At 37.8% G+C, this 21981-nt stretch overlaps 1 protein-coding gene across 1 annotated transcript in view; it reads right to left on the bottom strand.

Annotated features, from left to right (window-relative positions):
• Positions 1–21981, bottom strand: part of LOC311153634 (dynein axonemal heavy chain 5-like) — a gene marked incomplete at both ends in the record, with an annotated part of 146757 nt that overhangs the window by 1813 nt on the left and 122963 nt on the right. Inside the window, 3 exons of the mRNA XM_084205597.1 lie at positions 4657–4865; positions 13519–13651; positions 20913–21101. Coding sequence (XP_084061723.1) covers positions 4657–4865; positions 13519–13651; positions 20913–21101 — 531 coding nt within the window. The remainder of the gene's footprint in view (positions 1–4656; positions 4866–13518; positions 13652–20912; positions 21102–21981) is intronic.

Genomic DNA, 21981 nt, shown 5'->3' with positions numbered 1-21981 from the left:
AACCATATACAATTTTTTTTTTCCTATGTAAGTGACACCAGCTGTATTAAAGCTCATCCCACAGAATTTCATGTGCATATAAACTAAATTCAGTAGTGTAAATCCAGTACCGTGCATCCATACATAATTGGTGTGCACATGTTGGTGCTAAGCAGCCCCCAAGTTAGCTTATTCAACATATCAGAAGGGTCTGTATAATTCACCTCTCATGCCTTTTTTTACAACCAGCCAGATGGAGAGAGGTATATAAGGCTGCCAGATCAATGTGTTTTGAGAGATTACAAACACAGGTGATTTCTAATTTCTCCAACACTGGCTATATTATTCATCTTTTCTTATACTAACATTGTAAGAAATGCTTTTCAGTTAACAAATAAGCATTTACAGAATAAAAAGTAAGTACCAGCTGGAATCATACCATTAAATACTGAAATGCCTCTGACGCTTTCCTCAGTGAAGTCTTTATATACCACAATAACATAGTGTTTTAGACAACAGCAAGATAAACCCAGAGCACTCCAGCAGCAAGAATAAAACTCTGTTCTAGAGAGCTACAATCTCATGACACTGGTATAAGCTATCAAAAGACAAGCCAGGCTGAATATGCTGGTTAGCTTCCCTGATACAGCTGTCCATGGGAAAGCACAGTTCAGTACGTGGGAAGTGCCTCAGTCCTTAGAGATGGGAGGGCAGACTCCTTTGCTGTTCCAGTGGTCATGCTGTAGATGTACACAGTCGTTTACCTTGTGGAAACCCATTTGTGTAGTGAGGAGGTGAACAAATAAAACACAAAATTGAATTTGCAAGAGCAATGAAAAGAACACCTAGGAAAGAGTAAGTTTCTTAACATTTTTCAGAACAGGGAACTAAAGCATCTGGAGACAGAGATGGGGGGCTAGAGAGCCACATGAGGAACACACAAGGTGGGAATTGGTGAGCAAGGAAGAATCAGAAAGGAGGGAAAGGAGGGAATTAAGTTTTTTTCTTCAATACTCACAGAGCAGGATGCTCTGTTGAGCTACCATTAGGGCCAAATGAATAGAAGGAAGTCAGATGTGGGAAAATCAGCAAATTGTCTACTGAACACAGGGGCCAGTCAGGCTGATAGGACTGGAGTGCTCCCAGCACTCGGTAGCCATGCAATACCCTTCAAGTTATGAGAACATGGGATGACTTTCAGGAACCCAGATGTTTCTGTTAACTCACACTGGTTGCTCCTCATTAATATAATACCAGAGACCCCAGGACAAGTGTTTTAAAGAGGCTTTGTGATAGCACAGATAATGGTAATTGCGTTCGAAGTAGTTGAGAACTCCAGTATACAGCTGAGGGAGACAGGATTAAAGGCCAAGTTCTTCTATCAGAAATGCCATTAAATGGAAGCAGAATTGTTGCAGTAATTTGTGGAATTTTAATCTGTAGAAACATGTTAGAACCAATAGTTTAAAATACATGACGTGTTCACTGCCATAAAGCCCTGGGGGCCTACAGGATCCCAGATAAACTGAAATATTAAAGAAAGAAGAGCCTGAAGAGGACAGAGCCATGACTGTATTAAGGGAATCAGTTCAAAGGCACCATGGAAACACTGGAATAAAAGTAAGCTCCAAGCTGTGAGTTGTCTTCAGGGATAAGGTTTAGATAGCAGATTACTCCTAGAGATGGCAGGACCTGTGCACTTTCTGCAGTGGGACTTTTCACGCTTATCTGCTCATTTGAATGAATCCTAGACGGCATTTGAAGACTGCAGCTGTGAGCTGGAGGCCCAGCTGGGTGTTCCAGAGTGGGTGAATGGCACAACAAAGAGCAAGATGGAATCAAGTGGCTTGAGGTGCCACTGTGAGGCTCTGGCTCATCCCAAAAGCCTTCATCAGGGACATAATGCACCAGTTGCCATGACATTTGTTTCCGTTTCTGGTAATCCTTTATTTTTAGTTTTGTTTTGTTTTGGTTGGTTGGGTAGGGTGTTGGTATTTTTCTTGTACATGTGTGTTTGCCTTTTCCTGAATTTCTCCCTGTCCAGCTCACTGAAGCCTGCTAAAGCTTTGCCCCTTGGCCTTTTAACAACTCATGTGAACTAACTCTGAACCTACTTGTGAGGGAAAGCAGACACACACGGAAGCTATGACAAAAAAACATGAATATCAGTTAAGTCTATTGCTCTCAGAGACATATTCTCTCCTTTACCTTCCTTTGGAGGCTCCTTGTTTGTCACTTTGCAAATACTGAGCAGATTATGGCAGGTTCCCTAAAGCTAAGTGGACACTGAGGAATGGAGGCACTCTACTTCATATTCTGATTAGTATTCCCATTACTTTGGCATCTAAGAGCCATAGAAGTAGATTGAGGTGTCATTATGCTGAGTACTACATGACCAGAAAGACAGCTTTGCCTCACAGTGCTTCAAATCTATATATAGGACAAGTGACAGGAACTGGATACAGAGATGCAAACAAGGAAACAATAAAACAGGGTCAGCCACTGAGTGGAAATTGCGAGGTAGAAATGAGAAATGCCTAATGTCAAGTTTTTGATGAAAAAAAATCCAGTAACCTCAGATTAACTTCCAGGAGGGAAGAAAATGCGTGGCATTTCTTGCATTTTTCACCCCAGTTATCTTGGCCTGGTGCAGACACACATGGGGAATCAGGTTTCTTTTACATAGAAGTCTGAGCCAGCCCTCATTTGTATCACTAAAAATAAAGATTAACTTCTGTGAAATTACTGAATTTATCCTAGTGCATAAACAGTCCAAGAGAAGGCAGAGTCTGGTCCTACATTATTTTTTATTGCCAGAATGTCTCATTTTCCCAGTGCTGTAAATCTATTTTATTGCCTCGTGTTATCTGTGGCATTTATCCATTGACTCTGAAGCTAACAGTGAGATATATGCAAGCAGGCAAATGACTTAGGAGCTGCATTTCATCTCACAAATGAAAGGATTTTTCTGACAACTTCTAAGGTATTACAAACAAGCCATTAGAACTGCAGCACTAACACCTTATCACCTCAGCTTCTTTGAGAAGACAAAAATCAATTTTCTGAACACGTGAAATACTGGTTTTAAACACAGCAGTATGACAATTAACAAAATAATAAGTAATTAAATAGAAAATTAGTCTTTCCTCAGGTGAATTGCTTTCAGAATGAGCCACTCCCACAGCCTAGGTTACAGAAAATGGTGACTACAATAACCATCTGATTCTTAAGCTTTTGATTGTCAGCACAAATAAATTTTTTAATCTCTGCACACAATGTATTTAGGGACTTTAAGAACTAGGGGTTATGAAGTGTGTAATTTTTGTATTTCTAGAGGCTTTCTCATTTACTATGGTCTATTAAATCACAATTTGTTTGGGGACATTTTACACTGATTATTTAGCAGCTCTTTTCAGAAATCCAGCTATTTTGATCCAAAAAAATGTAGGCTGCCAAATTTGGGCTGGCAAAATTTCAGAACCGACACAACCCCAGAGCACAAAAAAGCCAGCTGAATTGTCCAGTACAAAATTTCTATCAGCTTTTGCTCATCTGTAGTGCAAAGCAAACACCAACAAATCCAAAAGGCTGTTAGGGTTGCATCCAGCCTGATCACTGCAAAAGTTACTCAGAAATATTTTAGGATGCTGCTATCAGCAGCACTTGGTTAGTAAACCAAGTGTGGAAGCACAATCATTTTATTAGAGCTCCTACTCCTCTCCCTCCTACTTGAGAACTCTTTGCTCAGGGGTTCTCTGAGCCCCCTTCCATGCTATAAAGTTGTACTAGCAGACAGCTGACACACACAGGTTGGATATTTCCCAGCAGTAGTCCTAGAGAATATTTGCCACTGTTGTTTTCTCTATTCTAGGCAGCTGTTTAAGCTAGCTTTTGCATTGCTATCAAGTACTGAGATTAAAATAGATCTTTAAAATAGCTCTTTCCTAAGGCTTCATAGAAACCTGTTTGCTGGATACTCTCACAATGACTCATTACCACAACTCACACTTCCCACAAACATCTGTGAATCATAAAAAGCTTTAATGAATGTGGATTGCTCAGCAAAGAAACTACACATCATCTAGGTATGTATACTTTACTTCTTTTAACTCTGCTCTCAGCTGTTCCCTTTTGTGTGTTTCATTTCATGCCAAATTTTTATTTTAGATGGTGCAGATGAGATGCTGTATTTTTAATACGTCTCTGCAGACCCTGTCTGGCACAATTCTGGGGTGGTATGAATAACAAACCTTCCATTTCAAGGAACTGATTTGCAAGGGTTGAGAACCAAGTCCAAATCTCTTCTTCCTAAGTCAAAGTTCTGGAATTTATCTTGTTTTGTACTCAGAGGGATTTTAATGCAATAAATAAAAAAAAAAAAATTGTAGCAGAAGAGGTAAAAAAATGAAGATTAAGTTGAAATGTGAAAGCATGTAATTGCCCAATTTCCTCACTATAACTAAACAGCAAAAAGATGTATTTCATTATTTCAGGAGCATCATTTTGATCTAGCAAAAATTTCTTCAGTAGATACCGAAGATGTTTTATTCTATATTTATGCTAAAAAATTAATATAGATTATACTTCACAAAGTCAATATTAAGTCAACCTGAAGTTCTCCCAAGGTCTAATTTGACTGTTACTCAGAAGTTATGAGGGTCAATGTGGCAATCTTACCTGTGGATTAAAGAATCCTGTCATCCAGAACTGATTTGGACGGCCATCCTGCAGCCAGCTGCTGAACTGCTGGTTTCGCTCAAGAAGCTCAGTAAACCAAAATCCTAAAGTAGTTGACTCCCAGGAAATCCTAAACCACAGTTTTGGAATTCTAGCATCATAAATATTATCTAAAGCATCTTGCAATTCTTCTGACATAATTATGGTTCCTGGAAGATAAGCAAAATGTTCAGAATGAACTTTCCCCTAGCTTGCAAAGGCAATTAAAACTTCCAAATGACATTCAAAGTCTAATAAACCCTCTTTTGTTGTGCCTTAATTGCACACCTGTAGCGCAGCAGTCTTATCAGTTTTCAGTTAATTTGTTCAAAATTATAAGACTTGATTCAAAGCTAAAGGCGATAAGATAAATGATATTTCTTCTGTTGTTTTGATCAGAAACAAAGATATGTTTCTTAAACAACTTCTTCTCCCTCATACACATTATTTATATTCATTATATTCACAGTGTGTCTAGAATGTGATTAATCATTGAAAACTGTTTTATAAATTTTAATGGATCCTACATGCATGATCAATGATAGAGATACACTGTGTAACTCATCTATATCCTAAGCATGTACTGGCAGTGATTATATTCATGAAATTCACTATTACTAATGATAACTTTGTACATTTCCATTATCAAGATTCTCAATGGGAAAGCAGGAAGTAGAATAAAGCTAAAGGCAGGATTTTTTTTTTTTTTTTGGCAGTGCGTACTCATGTATTCCATGCATAGTGCCGTTCTCTCCACTAAAATATTAGCGTTCACCAAGACAGTGATTTTTCAGTGACACTCACCCTTCCATGTGCTAGAAGTTCCTACACCTTGTGTACTCTCAATAGAGATCTGGAACACAGCCATGCCTCAGGATGACTTCTCTGTTCCAGAAACTGGTTCTATTATTCTCTTACAGAAACTGGTCTGGTACCCCAACTTTGATTAAATATTCATAGAAAACCAAAGTTCAATGTATCATCACACACACAGCTGCTGTAATTCCCACAAGGACAACATGAGATACCAAACAGAATTAAGTGGCTTCCACCACAGAACATGTAAAGGAAAGAGAAGTGGCCTGGGTGGCTGAAAAGAAAAACTGCAATGGTCCATGCAAACATACCCATAAGGAAATGTGGCCTGTAAAAAGAAAGCATTTCAAATCCCTTCCTTCCACTGAGGTTGACAGGGCTTCAGCTGAGGGGAAGGAAAAGAGTATCCAGAAACCAAACACCAGCTTAATTTTGAAGACCAGAGGATTACAACATAAACAGTCCTTATAGTAGTGTGTGCAAATTTAGTGCGTTCTACAATATATAAATGGCAAATAGGCCTCGATTTCTTCTAGCAGATAATGGGTGATCTGTTTCCATTTATATGCACCTCTTTTTGTGCAACAAATTATTTGAGAAAACCATTAACTTTTACCAAACTGTAAATATTAAAAAATACCACCTCCTGCATTTTCTGCTTTGTAATCAGGCACAGAATCACACTCTGGGGTAGCTAAGAGACTTCTATAACATAAATAATAAGTCTAAGAGAACCAATATTTAAGAAAGAAACCACTCCATGTCTTCTCCACTTTGCTTAGAAAAATGTAGTATTACACCATACACTTTATTCACCTTTTAGAGACAGAAAAAGGTGGAGGGAAAAGTCTTGCAATGCATGTCGGTTTCAACTTCAGAGCAACTGTACTGAGAGCACAAAACAAGTGAGGAGCATCCTGGTTTAGCCCTGGGGATCACTACCATTGAACTGAGAAAGAAAGAACTCTTTCATCTCTGGTTATTTCTTGTTTTCAGGCTGATACATTCAACTTTCTCCTTTCTTTCTCAATTCTTCTGGGCAGGCTGGAGCTTTTCAAATAGGGATATACAACCAGTCTCTGCCCTGAAGCATTGTGAAATCCCTTGGGATGTCTGCCTGCTATGACTCAGAGCAGCTGTTGAGAATGTAAGCCAGAGAGTTCTTGAGGATGAGGTATGTTCACAGCTCAGGCCGTGCCCGTGTATCTGCATAAATATTCCTAGTGAGTGGGTGTCATCTCTGGCAGTAGGCATCCAGTGCTTGAATTTCAGCACTGTGGGTGTTGGGATGCATTCCTGCAGCCAAAATAGTCAGATAAAAATAAAAATATTTAACAAAATAAAATAATTGTCAGAAATAAAATCAGTGCCATAGGAGAAAAATCATGCCATCCTTCTGGACAAAAGTGATAAAGGTGTTTGAGAAACTATCTCTGATAAATTGAATGAATAGTACAATGTCATAGGCTTCTCATATTTAACTTCTGAGAACCCCAGAGCACTGTACTATATGAAGAGACTGAATGTCCTATGAACTTAACATGACAGGCTCGAATGTTCTATGAATCAGACATGCCAACTGTTTATAACTTGGTTATTTTGGGGGTTACTCCATGGTATTCCCCTTCTTGAATGGAATAAAGGCCATCTAAAAATGACTGATGAAGGGTCAGGTCAGTTAAAGAAAAGAAGGCATTTCCATACTTTAAAAATAATATCTACTATAACCATACTGTTTGCACAGTATTCACAGTTTGGAAATTAGGATTCTCCTTTTTGATTGCCTGACATTTATACCATCTCCCTTCTAAACTACATCTAAATCTGTCCTCTTGCTGAGTGGTGAATAACCCAAATAAAACTTCTCAGTTCTCAGGATAACTAGTTTTTATTGATGATTAAAGTAAATCTGTTTTTTTTAAAGTGATCTGGTTTTAGGGTGATTCATTCAATAGATATAATGCTTTGAATAGATTACATGATGAGCTTGTAATGATGACCCTTTTCACAGCTCCCACAAATTGAATCTGAAACCTGTGGAATTGTAAAATTTGGATCTGTCTTGAATTTCACATTTATGAAAGTGTCTATCTGGGCTAGGAAACTAGCATAGCTCATTTAAATGAGTAGCTAAAGTTTGGAACAAAGGAAGGATCTTAAATTCCATCATGAACCAAAAAAAGCCTTGGTCCACTGACTGATTCTCTTCCCACAGGCACAGATGTAAATCAAAAATAACAAGAATAATTATGTAGGATAGAAATGAAATGAGAAAAAGCTACTTTCTCCATCAAGTACAATTTGCCAATAGCTGATATCATTATAATAAAATTGGAGACTAGCCTTGGAGGAGAATACTTGCTAGACACTGCATCTGTTAAGCTAGCCTGAAGAGTACATAGAGGAATAGCTCAGTGAAAGCATCAATCCATTATTGACTGCCCCAGTTCCCAGCCCCAGAAGCTGACCTTTTCAGCCTTTAATTCCACTCAAGTTTACCTCCCAAAGAAGACTGCTTTGCTCTTGAAGCAGTCACACCTTACCTCCACCACCAAGTTCCAATTCCCTCTTCTTTGCGGAACGTGTTGAAAAGAAAATACCAACTTGTTTATAACTTCCCAAGTTTTCCTCTCTTTCTGCCTTATGGCAACAGCTAACACTTGCCTGTGTTTTCTCCAAAGCTTTTTTAATTTTTCCACCCAAAGGCACAAAGTACATAAGCAAATGTAAGTTTTCCTATACTTAAAACTATTTTTTTTTGCAAGATTTAGTATGGTTCTGCCAGCTCTGTGACCACCACTGCTGTGCTGATAGAAGTAGACTTCTTTGCTTCAGGCAGTTCTTTGGGTATTTTCCTCTTTCTTCATTTTCAGTACTTGGTCACTTAAGCATTTGGAGGTAATTCCCAGGGAGTTCTCAGAAGCTCATTTAACTCCACCACGCTGTTCTAATCCTAAAGCCCCTCAAAAGTTTGTCACTTTCTTTTGCTCCAACTCTAGAACAGGAAGGGTAAAACAGGCAGCCAAGACCTGCAATGCACAACACTCTCTTCATGCTTTATTTGTAGACTGGTATTCTCTCCAGCAGCATCTAACCTTTGCCCCTGCTCTGTTTTCTCTTTAAAGTTTAAGTTTAAAGTAGTAATTTGAAGATGAAAATCCACACATACCTCTACAAAAAAAGTAATACAAATCACTCCCCTGAACTAGAGCAATACAACAGGCAGATAAACTCTATTCTGCAGTTTGTCCTTAATGTGCAGTGTGTGTTTCTAAACAGTTGTCCTGGCCAGCATCATGGCAAGCATATGCAACACCTATTAAGAAGTTCAGAAATGATGTGCCACACTGTGAAAGACAACAGGAGGCATTCTGGCATTCTTATCAGGATGAGAATTAAATAATGGATGAGACCTGCTGAGCCAAGAGTAACTACACCACAAGACATACTAGACTCCTCCCCTTCGTTTCTCCCCATTGTTACATTGCATTAATGTCTTTACTGAGTGCTCTTAATTATTTTCAAACAAAATCCTCATCCAAAAGTGATGAATCCCTACAAGACACACATACACACACAGTACAACTTAGTAAGGTAAGAGCCCAAGACCTTTCGGTTCAAAATTCTATTACCATTGTTAGCAAGCCAGACTAAAACTGTTAGCATTAGCAGCCTTATGCCATTACGAGTCAAAATAGAACTTAGCCAGACATGGGGAATGAGTCCATACTTCTTCCTTTCATGGGAAATTACCTTTCCTGTGCACTCTGGCAAGACTAGTTCCCTAAGCTTCACTTTTTCACCATGTCGGTTAAAATAAATTACCAGCTACCTCTTTTGACTCTTTTGGACTTCATTTATATCCCTCTTCTAAGGTGCTACATACAATGAACAGAAATTCCTTTTGGCATCATGATACAAATGGCACTTTCAACTTCATGGTGTTCTGAGTTGGAAAAAAGTAGTTGTGGAAACCCAGGGCACCAGGAATATTTCTCTGTCTGCTCTGTGGTGTCCTGACCCTCAGGGGACATTCATGAAGAAAGTTTCCTAGACTTCAAGATAGACTAGAATCCACAAAAGTGTGAAATAGATTATAGAAAGTAGTGTAGGTGTATCACTTGGTGAGAAATTTAGGTTTGGGGATTTTTAGTATGTTGTGGATGGAAGCAAGATGGAGGGCAGAAGGTGTCATCCTGGGTTTCTTCTTCATGCTTCTTCTCCATGGGTTTGGGTGGCATTTTGTAACTGGGCAGAAAAGTCCACATTGCAGGCTCTTTGGGATCAATTATTTGGTTAAAGGGGAAAATAATCTAGGTGTCAGTTCTTAATTGGATAGTTTAGTCTTAAAAGAGCTTGTAACAAGAGACTGTTAGCCACTATGTGCCTTCTAATGAAAGGCTGCAGAACTCATGGTTGTCAGACTGTTTTACTGAGAAGAAGAAATAATAAACATCTGAGTCCAAACATGAACTACTGTCTCAAGTGCTTTCAGACCAGACCCAGAGAAACTGATAAGTAGTGAATCTTTATCATGGGCTTCACTCATGAGCTTGTGTAGATGACATAAAAATCCTACACAACTCCTATGATGTGTAGGACTACATTGCCATAGAACTGCTGTATTTTCAGGAAATGTGTTATGAGGAAAGGACTTCTCTCTCCTAACTCTGTAAGTACTGTACAAATAGCAGTGGGAGTTCTGTGATTATGGGGAACATATATGACATGAAAAGATTAAAAAAATCCAAAGTTTCTCAGATGTTCTTCACTTGTTCATGATGGCAACTTAGGAAATTCCCAAGGATTAGTTTGAAAACACAAAGCTGTAAGGTACCAGAAACCAGAACCAAGTGGACACAGTTTTATGACCAAAGTAGAACCTAGATATAAGTAATGAGTTAAGCTTTTGTTTTTTGTTTCACAAGAAGCCCTTAAACACAATACTAACTGGGTCAAAAAGAATAAGGATTAAAATCAAACTAAAAGCTGTGCTTATTTCCATTGCCAAGGATTCAATACTCATTTTCAGTGCTACTACAAGTGTCCTAAACTTCATTCATGGAAAACACTCCCACAGAATCTCTCTTCTCACTTTCTTCATCAAGAGAAGACATCAAAATACTTACCACTCTTATTCAGCGCATGGAGAAATAAAGACAACCCCATAAAATCTCACAGACAGGCCACATTCAGACAAACTCAAAAAAACTCTAAAAGGCTAGAAATAACTGATTAGGTCATTAGATTTTATTGCATTTAGAGACACTATCTTCACTAATAAGAGAGGGGCTTTGAAGTATCCACTTTACAATAAAGAGTGGGGATTAGTATTCTGTGCCAGAGGCTTCTACACTGCCAGAGGCAGGAGGTAAGTACACAGGAACTCTACAGCTTGGATACTGCCCTACAAAGAATGGTCATCTTCTGACAGGGGCTCAAGATCTGCTGCTCATAACTCACTAAGATGTGGCAGTTTTGGTGCAAACCCCATGTCTTCTTGTGTCTGAAAAGATTTCTCTGTTTGGAACATGGCTTCTGTTGAGGGCACTCGAGAGGACAACCATCACTGCTGTGTTCTGATTTATGGTGAAGCTCTGTATTATGCCAACTGTGAAATAAACTCTGGGCAATCAATAAGTAATTAAAGCAGAAGTAATGGTTGGGACATAAGTGAGAGTACAAAGTGCAGCTACAATCTAATTACTACAATTTGATCCAGAAAAAGTGTCCCTCTGGGCAGCAAAGTTTATTGGTGGAGATGCAAGCTTCTGGGGCATATTTGCCAACAAACATGTTGGACACATGCTGAGCATCCTCACCCCTCCCAAAAGCTGAATTGCTTAATCTGCCCTCTGGACAGAAGGACAAAACTGTGTCTGCAAATTCCTTCTGCATCCCTCATGTTCAGCTGCACGTGGGCTCTCCCTGAGGAGGGCTTTATATTACCTTGGGGAGCAACATCAAAACAACAAGGTCCATCCATTCACATTCAAACTGCAGAATCAGATATTCAGACTTCCTTTCACAACCTAAAGACACACTGTATTCTTAAACACCAAATTTATTTGTATTTTCAGTCTGCTTAAAGTGGGTGCTGGGCCTTAACAGGTTCGTGAAGCCAGAGCCAGATACATGAGCAGGGCAGATGTCAAAAATTACATGATCTGTTTGAGCAGGCACATCAGTTTACCTCTTTGTAAAGAAAATGAAGTGCCTCAGATCACCTGAGATTGCAGTTGACTAGTTTTGGGAGAGAATCTAGTATGAGACAGTCTGGGGTTTTCCCTTTTGCTGAGATGGAATGTCTAAATGTTCTTTCCATCCCCTAATTAATAGTCTACCACATGCAGTTGATACAGCATGAACATGCCAGAAGCCATTAATTGTTATTGTTAACTATACATCCAATTTTGTTTTCAGAGCAATTTTTTCACTATATTTAACTTGCCTGTCTGTAAAAAATTATGTTTTAGAGAATTGCATGAAAGTTACAGCATTAACTTGATTAAACATCTGGCAGAGGACTGTGCCCACTGTGGAACTGAATGTGAAGTGCAAATAAATTATGTTACTCATCCACCCCTCTGCAGAATATTATACATATTGAGAATTTAAATACATCTGTCACAATCAAGGAAAGATTAACACTTTCTTGAATGGAAAACATTCCTTTTATATATTTGAAAAGGGACTCCATTCACATATAAAAGGGAACTTTCAGCTCAGGAAGAGAGGACAATTGTTTCTTCTAGCCTGATCTTTACGTATGTTATTACAGGATATGAAAGATTATTCGCCTTGGGCACATCTTCCCTAGATTCAGATTAGAGGCATGAGATTTCTGAAGCATGTCTTGTTGTCTTAGTGTATCATACAAATGATAGGGAAAAAGAAATCCCTTTTGATCCTAATGTAATAAAAATACAAATTAAAAAATAATGCCCCCTCATGAAAGACATTGTCAGAACACCAGTAAAACAGATTACAGTAATGCCATCAGCTATGTCAGAAGGGACTAATTCTGAGGCGTTCTGACCTGCTCCCTCTGAGGACGGTTTGCTCTGTCAGATAATTTCTGTCTCTCTGCTAGAGAACAGCAGACTTGGGTGAGAGCTTTACCAGTGGAATCTACCCATTCCTGCTTCATTTTAATTTGTTAATTCAAGAGGCTTGGCTGAGCAACAGTACACTTTCCTTCCTGGGTATTGCAACTCTTGCAAAAGAGGAAACAAAATAGGAAGTGAAAACAAAAAGCAGATGGCAACATCATTATCCCTTCTTTTTCCTCACTCTTTTTTCTGATCAAATTTTCCATCTGCTACTAGTTGCCTCTACTCTTGAGGTTTTTTAACTTCATTCACCATTGCTCACTTTCAGCCAAATATTCCTGTCTCTGAGAGATACAGAGTGCTGTTTCCTGCCTCCTGTGAAGCACTGTCTCTCTCTCTTTTGATTGACACTGCCACTCACTTCAGCTTCCATTTAGAGACATGCCATTTGGTACAACCAGTTTCACAAATGTGTCAAATTTCACCTTACATTGGAGTCTTTTTCACCTTGCCTCCTGAGTTCCCTGTCTCTCAATTACTTAGCAGCAGCCCTTCTACCTCGTTCTATATCATTATGTCTCAGCTTAATTTCTTAAATAACACTGGTACACGGCCCATGGACTTTTTGAAGCAATTCAGCTCCTCTGAGCTCTGCAGGATCCTAGAGAGAATCACAGAAGTGAAGTAGTGCTGAGGGACACAAACTGCAATACTGGAGAAGATGCGTGCAGAATAAATTTAGGTGGAGTGTCCTTAGGGATGCAATCAGGAGATTTTAAGGGCTAGAACTAGTGGTTATATGACAAAGACAGAGAAAAAGAGAAAAACTGTGTGAGGGAGGGAACAAAAGAGAAATTAAGGAAATGGGGAGAAATATTTATTTAGTTATATGGTGTAAGGAACTGCCAGAAGCAAATATTGCACCTTAATTACGATGTTTGATATTGCAGCTTACCATCAATAGCCAATTTGAGATCAGTCAGTGTAGTTCGAACTCTGGATATAACAAGTTGCATCCGGTCAATTTCTTGATGGAGAAATATGTTTATGGGCTGAAAAGCTCCCATCTTTTGAAGTTGTGCTTTCACCTAAAAAAGAATAGTGCAATGATTATAAAATCTAATCTCCTGTTTGCCATGCAATAATTTTTGAAAGCAAAAACATTTTCAGAAAAGAAACATTTTAGTAACAGATGGCCATTCAAGTCCTGTGCCAACTGTAAGATTTAGCACACTGTGACTCATTAGCTTACCAGAACGAGCTCCTCCATCATTCTAAGAAGGGAAAGTTCCCTCTTTTTGAAGGGACACAGCAGTTCCTTCTGTCCTTGTTAGGCTGCAGGGTCTTAGATCTTAAAATAAAAAAACCCACATGCTATACAAAAGCACTGTTTGATGGTAACTTCTTTGTATTTCCAAATTGTGCTGGGTGAACTTTAGCACCTTTTCTTGCCCTGCTGAGTTGAAATAATGCAGCAAATGGAGCTCCACTTAACAAGAACAATGATATGTAAAAGCTGCTACTTTCAGTAGCATGAGACTTGTTCATAAGACAAGATGCTCATGGATACATTACTAGAGAGGCAAGACTTCCAGAAATAATACAGATGCCACAGAAAGCTGTTGCACCATTATGTGCACCATTTTGCAAGTAGAAGCCTTTGGCCTTTTTAATTTTCAAGGGTAACAGTTTCTCTCAAATTCAACAGAGAATATTTTCAAAAGGGAATCAGTTGCCTGTGCTGTTTAAGGACATGGCATAATGACAGTAGCAATAGCATTCCCTGTCTCACTTTTGCATATGATGTGTATGGAATGTCTTCAGACATGCACTGCATGTTCCATGTATATCAAAGTTCACTGTATACTACAGTGCATGAGAGAGGGTTTAATGGCACCTGCAAAAATCATGGTGCCTATAGCCCACCCACTACCAGAATTTCAGACTTTCAAGAGTTGTTTCCCACTTTTAGAAAGCCAATGGCTCATATATCTCAATATGTACATTATTATGTATATTATACATTTTATATAAATAATAAACATCACTAAAGATTTAATTATTACCATGAATAGCAAATTTTTGCAAGATTAATATCATTCAGCACATGAGTAGTTATAATCACTAGTATAAATATGCAAATGTTTTGGCAGTTTCCAAATCTTAAATTTCAACTCCAAGCCCAATAAAATACTCTTTCTCAACTTTTTATGCTATTCTCCTTGGGAGACAGCTATCAGCAAGGTTATACATCATATTTTAATCACAAGGACCCATGGGTTTGTCAGACAGAATGTCCAAGAAATAGGTGCCAGCCAATTATGCTAATGCTTTGCAGTGTGACAGTACATTTTATAGACTGATTTAATGTGTCCTGCCTGTGAAAGAGAAAAAAATACTTAAATCAGCTATCATAGGCTAGAGCTGATTTGGATAATCCACAGAATGAAGTATTCTGATTATTTCATACAAAATCCAGGGATAACTTCTGCTTTCTGAAAAATTCACCTGAATTCGTAATTTTACTTCTTGACAAAAAGTAAAAATATTTGATGTATTCTGAAAAAAATAAATCAAATGTTTTTACTTTTTGTCAAGAAGCAAAATTACCAATTCCTGTGAATTCTCCCATTTGAGGAAAAATTGTATGGAAGATGTTATAAAGGGGTTATTTTCCAAAATATTAATATTTATGACTCTACAAAGGGGACATGAAATAAAGATTCTAAAATATTACAGCGCTGATAATTGTACAATTTAACTAGTGAATTCTCAGAACAAACACAATCTTCTGATGTACTTTCATGTACGTACAAAATACCTAAAATGTTTTGAATAATGGAGGCAACCAATAAAGCAGAAATTTGCAAATCCAACCTAAATATGCTCAGGAAACTCAGGCTGGAGCTTTAAGCATAACCAGATATCAAAACTAAAAAAAAAAAAAAAAAATCCATACTTCTTACTTTATCGTATACAAATCAATCCTGATCTATGGTGAGATTGACTGAGTACAATACACTGCATTTCTTGGAAATCTTGCTGCTAAGATTTATTTCAAATACAAGCACTGAAGGATGATTAACTAGTTTTGTATTAGAACTCTTCTTATCAAGCAATAAGATGATTTACATCCAGGGCTGTATTTATTATGACATAAAGATATGGATACCGACTCTCAGAAAAAAACCCTCAAAAGATTAAACTCATTAACCAAAATAGCTTTTCTGAGATTAATATACTAATTCCATAAAGGCCACTTAAAACATCCCCTTTTCATTATGCAAACAGCTATCATCCAACATAAAACAATGTGATTTAAGAAAGGAGCTACTAAAATCATAATAGCTTTGTCTACATGATTTTGCAATGCATATCTCTAGTGTGTCAGATTCCTTTATGCATATTTCTTAACTGTTCTTAGGTCACCAGTTTCTTTGTCAGCACATACTTTATAGAACTATCAGTAGAAAAGTAGTTGCTGAACTCATGCCATGATCATTGATCAAGCTGCTGTAGTAGTGACTGCCTATGGTTTTCAGTAAATGCTATTTTCTAAAATCAGACTTAGTTACTTGCTACATTCTTTGTCAGCAGAAATGGGAAGTCCATCACTCTGTAGATGGATTAGCCACAGCTCTTTTCAAGGAATGTCAAGGACCCCTTCCTTGCTGCACATAAGGAAGCAGACAGTAGAATACATAGAAAATAGAAGGAGCTCGAGAGCTAGATGATCACCATATCTGATAGTCTTGATAAGTAAACCAGAGGCACATTACAGAATCATCTATGTCAGTGTTTCAGTTCAGACCCTGATTTTTTTTTTAATTTTATTTTTGGGTTTGTTTGTTTTTTGTTTTTTTTTTTTTCAGAAAAAACCCCTGCACTGAAAATTAGATTTCTGCCACACAAAGGTATTAGCTTCAAATTCAACTAACCCAAAAGGTGTGCTTCAGGGACTCTAAGGTACTTCAATTACTAATGGGTTCAGCCTACAGGCCCAGACTAGAGTTAGACCAAGGCAAATTCCCCAGCAAAACATCTAATGAAGGCCTGAGGTTCTCAGACAAATTCCTATTTCCATGCAGGGCTTGCTAATGGAGCTATAGCTTTAGAGGAATTACAGCTAAATCAATACTACAAATAATATTTAAGGAAAAAAACTGCTGCTACTTGCTATTCCCTAGAAAGCTGTTTTTCAAGATGCAAGGATCATTTTCATTGTAAACTTCTCTGTGTGACAGGCTGACATTTATTCTTGCACCTGTCTTCACTCACATAGACTGACTGGACCTAATCATTTTACCACTAATCTCTCTGTAACCTGCAAGGCGAGACCCAGAAGCAAAAAGGTTCATGAAAGCAGAATTCTCACTCAGAGAAAAATGAAGACAGTTTCAGGTCAGGGGGAAGGTTTATTTTGCTTTTCCACCACCTGTGTCAAACCACAGGTTGAGAAAGCATGCAAAGGTGACTAGTTTTGTTTCTACTCTTTTGGGTAAGTTACTTGACTGGTGAGAAGCATTACAAGAACACAGCAACAAAAGAAGCAGCATATATGATGGGGTAAAATGGTTGCCCTGTTTTGAAAGTTGTTGAGACTGAAGTCATTGCTGAAGGCTAATAATTGAGAAATGAAGGCCTCTCTGTGACAGCCTGAAATTTCTCTGGATTCACAATGTATCAAGAGAAAATACAATACAATCTGGAGCTCTGAATGTCAGCAAATAATTGGTTTTGGTACCATCTGTCCCTAACCCAGGCTGTTGGGGTTGTAGCTCTGTGCAAATTCACTCCACATTTTCTAAAGGGAGTCAAAAGAATGATCAAAGGTAGCAAAGGCACCTGCCACTTTCCCTGAAGAGAATTTGCTTTTAATTACCTTCATTGTTTCAAAAAAATTTTGCTCCTTTTCTCCACTGATGATAGTATCTCTGTACCTAGGTTTTCAAAGACTAACTAACACATCATGGCATTACTGGAGCACAGTATTATTCTAAAAGCAAACTCAAGTTGCACTGCTAGGACTAATGAATGTTCCTCTTTTTACTGATCTTTTCCAATAAGGAAAATGCATTTAAACTCTTTTTCTAGACACATTCCCTCAGTCTTTTCAATTTAGGATATTTGTTTTATTTGTTTCCGATTAATTAAACTGGTTAGTATGTTACAATGTCCTGAATGACCAAATGTTGACTTAAATTGACAAACAACAGAACCCATCTTGTTCCCTTTTTTTCCTCAGACACTGCAGGATGTAATTACATAATCCATTTCACTCCTTTTGCTTGCAAGCATAATTTTGTTTGCCATATTGTAGCTTCTGCCAAACTGTTGCTTCTTTCCTCAGAGAGTACCTAAACTCTTCCTTCTTTTCTGCTCTGATTGATGCAATTCTTGGTTATACATTAGTGAGCATTATATTATCTTTCTATTTTTGTATTTTAGTAATTTGGGTTTGGGGCTTTTTTCAGTTTATGCAAACTTGCAGTTAAAAATTTAGCTTTCTTTACAGCTCACTCCACAGCTTTCTAAAAGGTTCCAGAATAATTGAGTGACAGTTCAAATGAGATACACATTTGATATAGGTTTTTTTTTGCTCATTGTGTAGATGTGGCCACACTTCTGGCACATAAGCAAACAAGACATGGAACTGGACACTAATGGAAGAAAAGGGAAATTCCTCTACAACAAGGAAAGAATTTGGAAAGACCAAATCAAGTTCTAAGGTGTAGAGAATGTACAAGACAAGTTTTAGAGAAGTTCTAAAATGTAGAGGAAGAGACAACGGGTAAATTCACTAAGCAGACTGAAGAAAGAAATATTGAAAAATCAGGGTCCAGAAGAAACAATGGCAAATCTCATAACACTACAGAAGTAAAATCTGTAGACATTGTAGTGCAGCTGAGACAGCCAAGGAGATATACAGAGGAATACATTATTAACAATAAAAAACTCTTGGGAAATGAACAGAGGATATTATCTAGATGGTTAGAACAAAGGATTGACTACCATGCTACAGAAGCTAAGTTTCTGTGGAAAAGTACCGTGCCATCCATCAGTAGTGCAGACTGAAAAAAAGGCACATAAATAGAGTGGTATGATTTATCAAAGTGAAGTGTAATTCACAGATCAAGATGCACAGAGCTTTAAAAAACTAGATATCCCCAGAAAGAGGTGGCGTCTACACTTAGTGAACTCAGAATGCATCCACAAGAAATACAGAAGAAAAAAGTAGATTCAACAGCACATCCTCTACAAACTCAAATCTCCTTGATTGAATCATAACAGGACAGCTATCAAACAAATTAAAGCAAAATAAGTTTCCTTTGAAGGTCATGGAAGATGTAAGAGAAACAGTACTGAAGCAAAGAAATGTTAATTCTGAGCATCATTGCAATGATGACTGTTTATTAGAAAATAAAACCCCACATGTATGATTGGCAGATCATGAGAAAAGAATTTGTCATACTGCTTGATGAGGAGAGTGAAAGAGCAGTGAAAACAATTGGTGGTGATTTTTTTTTAAATACAGACACATGAAACAGTATGTATTATATACAAATACAAGTACAGCAGTAAAATAGAGAGACACAAGTCAAGAGTGAAGGACTGAACGTCTAAAATAATCTTTTCAGACCCTCTGCCCTTAACTACAGTCCCTGGCTCCAGAACTGGTGGTCTCCAAAGATGAAGTGACTTAGAAGGGGAGGTGAGGCAGCCCCTGCATGTGGTTTGTGTGCATCACCTCAGTGAATAAACCAAGAAGAAAAGAAAGTGAATGGGCCTAAGATTAAACAGAAAAAATGCCAGAGAAAAGCAGTTTAATCCAAAGTGAAATTTAGATTAAACAACTGTGTGTGCATTTTACATGACTAAAAGGTATTGCACAAATTTCCCAGGGGTAAAACCTGAGGTTAAGACTACCATCTGGTTAGGATGTAAAGTGCAGTAAGTACTATTGATGTTTTCTAAGCGTTACAAATTCTTCAGGAGGCAAAAAGTTGTCAGCTTAACAAGGGAATGAAGAAATAGTCGTTGGGAGGATTTAGCAGGTATATTGTAAAAAACTTAGCTCAACACCCATATTACAAATATGGCAAAAGCATACATGGTATCCAGGCATTCAATATTTTACTGCTACTATAAATTAAAAAAAAAAAATGAAGGAGCTGAATGAAACTAGAAGAATCTAGTTCCATAAAAAAGCTTTACTCTGATTGGAAAGATGAGGGACGAGGACTGAGAACAATTTAAGGTGTAAATGATAGTTGTAGATCCAACATGAAAATTAATGAATTTATTAAATTATGAATTATTATTACACTTACCAGATTTAATTTTATTTTCTATTTCTAATATTAAATAATAACGTGAAAATTAGAAAACGTACTCCATTCTTAATCAAATTGTACAAAAATTATTTATATACTTTCATTAAGACACACAATAAGAAGGTGACAAAAAGGAGAGATGCAAACAGGAATGGATGGAAAAGAACAATATGGAGGTAGATGGTAGGAAATATCACCAAAAATGTTGCAGACTGTCAGTAGCTTGACGACAATGAAAATAGAAGTTCCAAGTTGAATTATGACAGTACAAAAGCGGCTATCTATACAAGACATATTCAATCTTAGATTAACAGTAGAAGGGAAGAGAGGAAATACTGCTGGGTCCCCAAGACTATTAGTTGTTCCTTAGGTGGACATTCTACGTTGGCCACAGAAGAAAATAAAGCATGCATAGCAAGCTGTAATTCATACTGAGCATTTTACAAGCTTGAACAACAACCAGGGGGAAAAAAAGGCACCATCAATGCAAAACAGAATTGTAAAGAATAAATCACGGAAATGAGGGGTTTTTAACATTTACTGTTCATTAAACACTTGGTAAGACAGCAGAACTGATACAAGAGTCTCAGTGCTGGATTTTTCCAAATCTGGAGCATGAAAAGGTGAGTGATAACATTCACTCTTCATCATGGTGGTGTCATAATGGGAGTAGGTCAATTGAATGCTGCAACCACTACAGGATCACCAGTCCCTCAGAAAGACTCATCAGGCTACTTCTGTAAGCTACTAAGGAAAGCAAGAACTTTCTGATGCCTTGAGTGGGTCTTCTGAGTTAAGGTGACTGATTAAGTGGACTGTGGCATTTGAAATATATCTGTCTGATGTAGGAATATGTTAGATAATAAAGCAAAACAGACTTATAAGCCCCTATGCATAACTTTAAGATCTTTTTAAAACACATGCCAGTTAAATTTAAGAAGCACAATAACACTTATAAAACAAGAATGTATATACATGCATACATAAAACATCTGTTTTATAAAGCAGCACATACCTCATGAGGGTTATAATCTGGAGGCAACTTCTCCAGCATCTCATCAGCAAGACGCTGCACCACTGCTTCCCGGGTTTCTCCCCCTCTAGTGCTGCTGTCTTTGGGCTGGATGCTCACTATGGTACTGAATGTCTCATTGGCCAGGTTGGTCTGATAAGTTATATCTGCGTTAGGGTGAAGTCCAAACACCTTAAAGTAAAAGGTACAAGAATTGGGGGGGGGGGGGGGGGGGGGGGGGAGAAGCATGAAAATAGGTAAACAAGGAAGAAAATTCTCAATTCCATAAAACAATAGATGTGAACAGGCCAGTGGAAGTTCTTCCTTTTAAAGGACCAAACACAAATTGCACTAAAACATTAACACAGGCTGCATATGGAATAATGTTTTCATTCATATCAGCAGAGGGTTTTTTAACTGACCTCATTATCTTCACATGGATCATGCTGAGGAATGGTATCAAGGGTGTGAGAACAGATCCCTTTCCTTTGGTTCAGTGTTGGAAATGTCATATGTGGACACTGACCCCTTAGCATTAGCTCTTTGTCTCTATGGGTCTATTGCTGTTGTACCAGCTCAAGTAGATGCCCCTAATTATCTGACCAGTAAACCTTTCTAACATGTGTTGTTTTTCTCAGACTCTTAGGCTTATAAGACACGTAGCATGGTAAATAAAATAATGCCCACATCTGAAGTACCAAAAGATAGTGATATATTTAGGATATTTTATGGTTTAACTATTTGTGGTTGAAGCTTCCCCCTCCTTACTTCTCCTTCTTCTGAAATGGAATTATTTTATTTAAGATACAGCTGGCAGAGAATTACTGCAAACCTGCCCTTTGTCTGAATGATAATAGCTTTTTCAGAAACTTCTACTGAAATATCAGTAAGTCTATAATTGTCAGATTGACAATTGCAACCCTTCTCCAGGAGGAATTGTATGTACTGTGACTTATTTCACCAGCCCTCATCTAATTATAGATATTACATATCTCTTACAAACTTTGAACCACTGATCCGTCAATGAGGAAGGCTTGCCCTTAAACTGAACACAAAAGCCAAGCAATCTTCT

The sequence above is a fragment of the Fringilla coelebs genome (genome assembly GCF_963513975.1).
Source record: "Fringilla coelebs genome assembly, chromosome: 1".
Taxonomy (NCBI): domain Eukaryota; kingdom Metazoa; phylum Chordata; class Aves; order Passeriformes; family Fringillidae; genus Fringilla; species Fringilla coelebs.
Note: the sequence above shows the minus strand (reverse complement) of the source record. Positions and strands in the feature narration are given on the sequence as shown.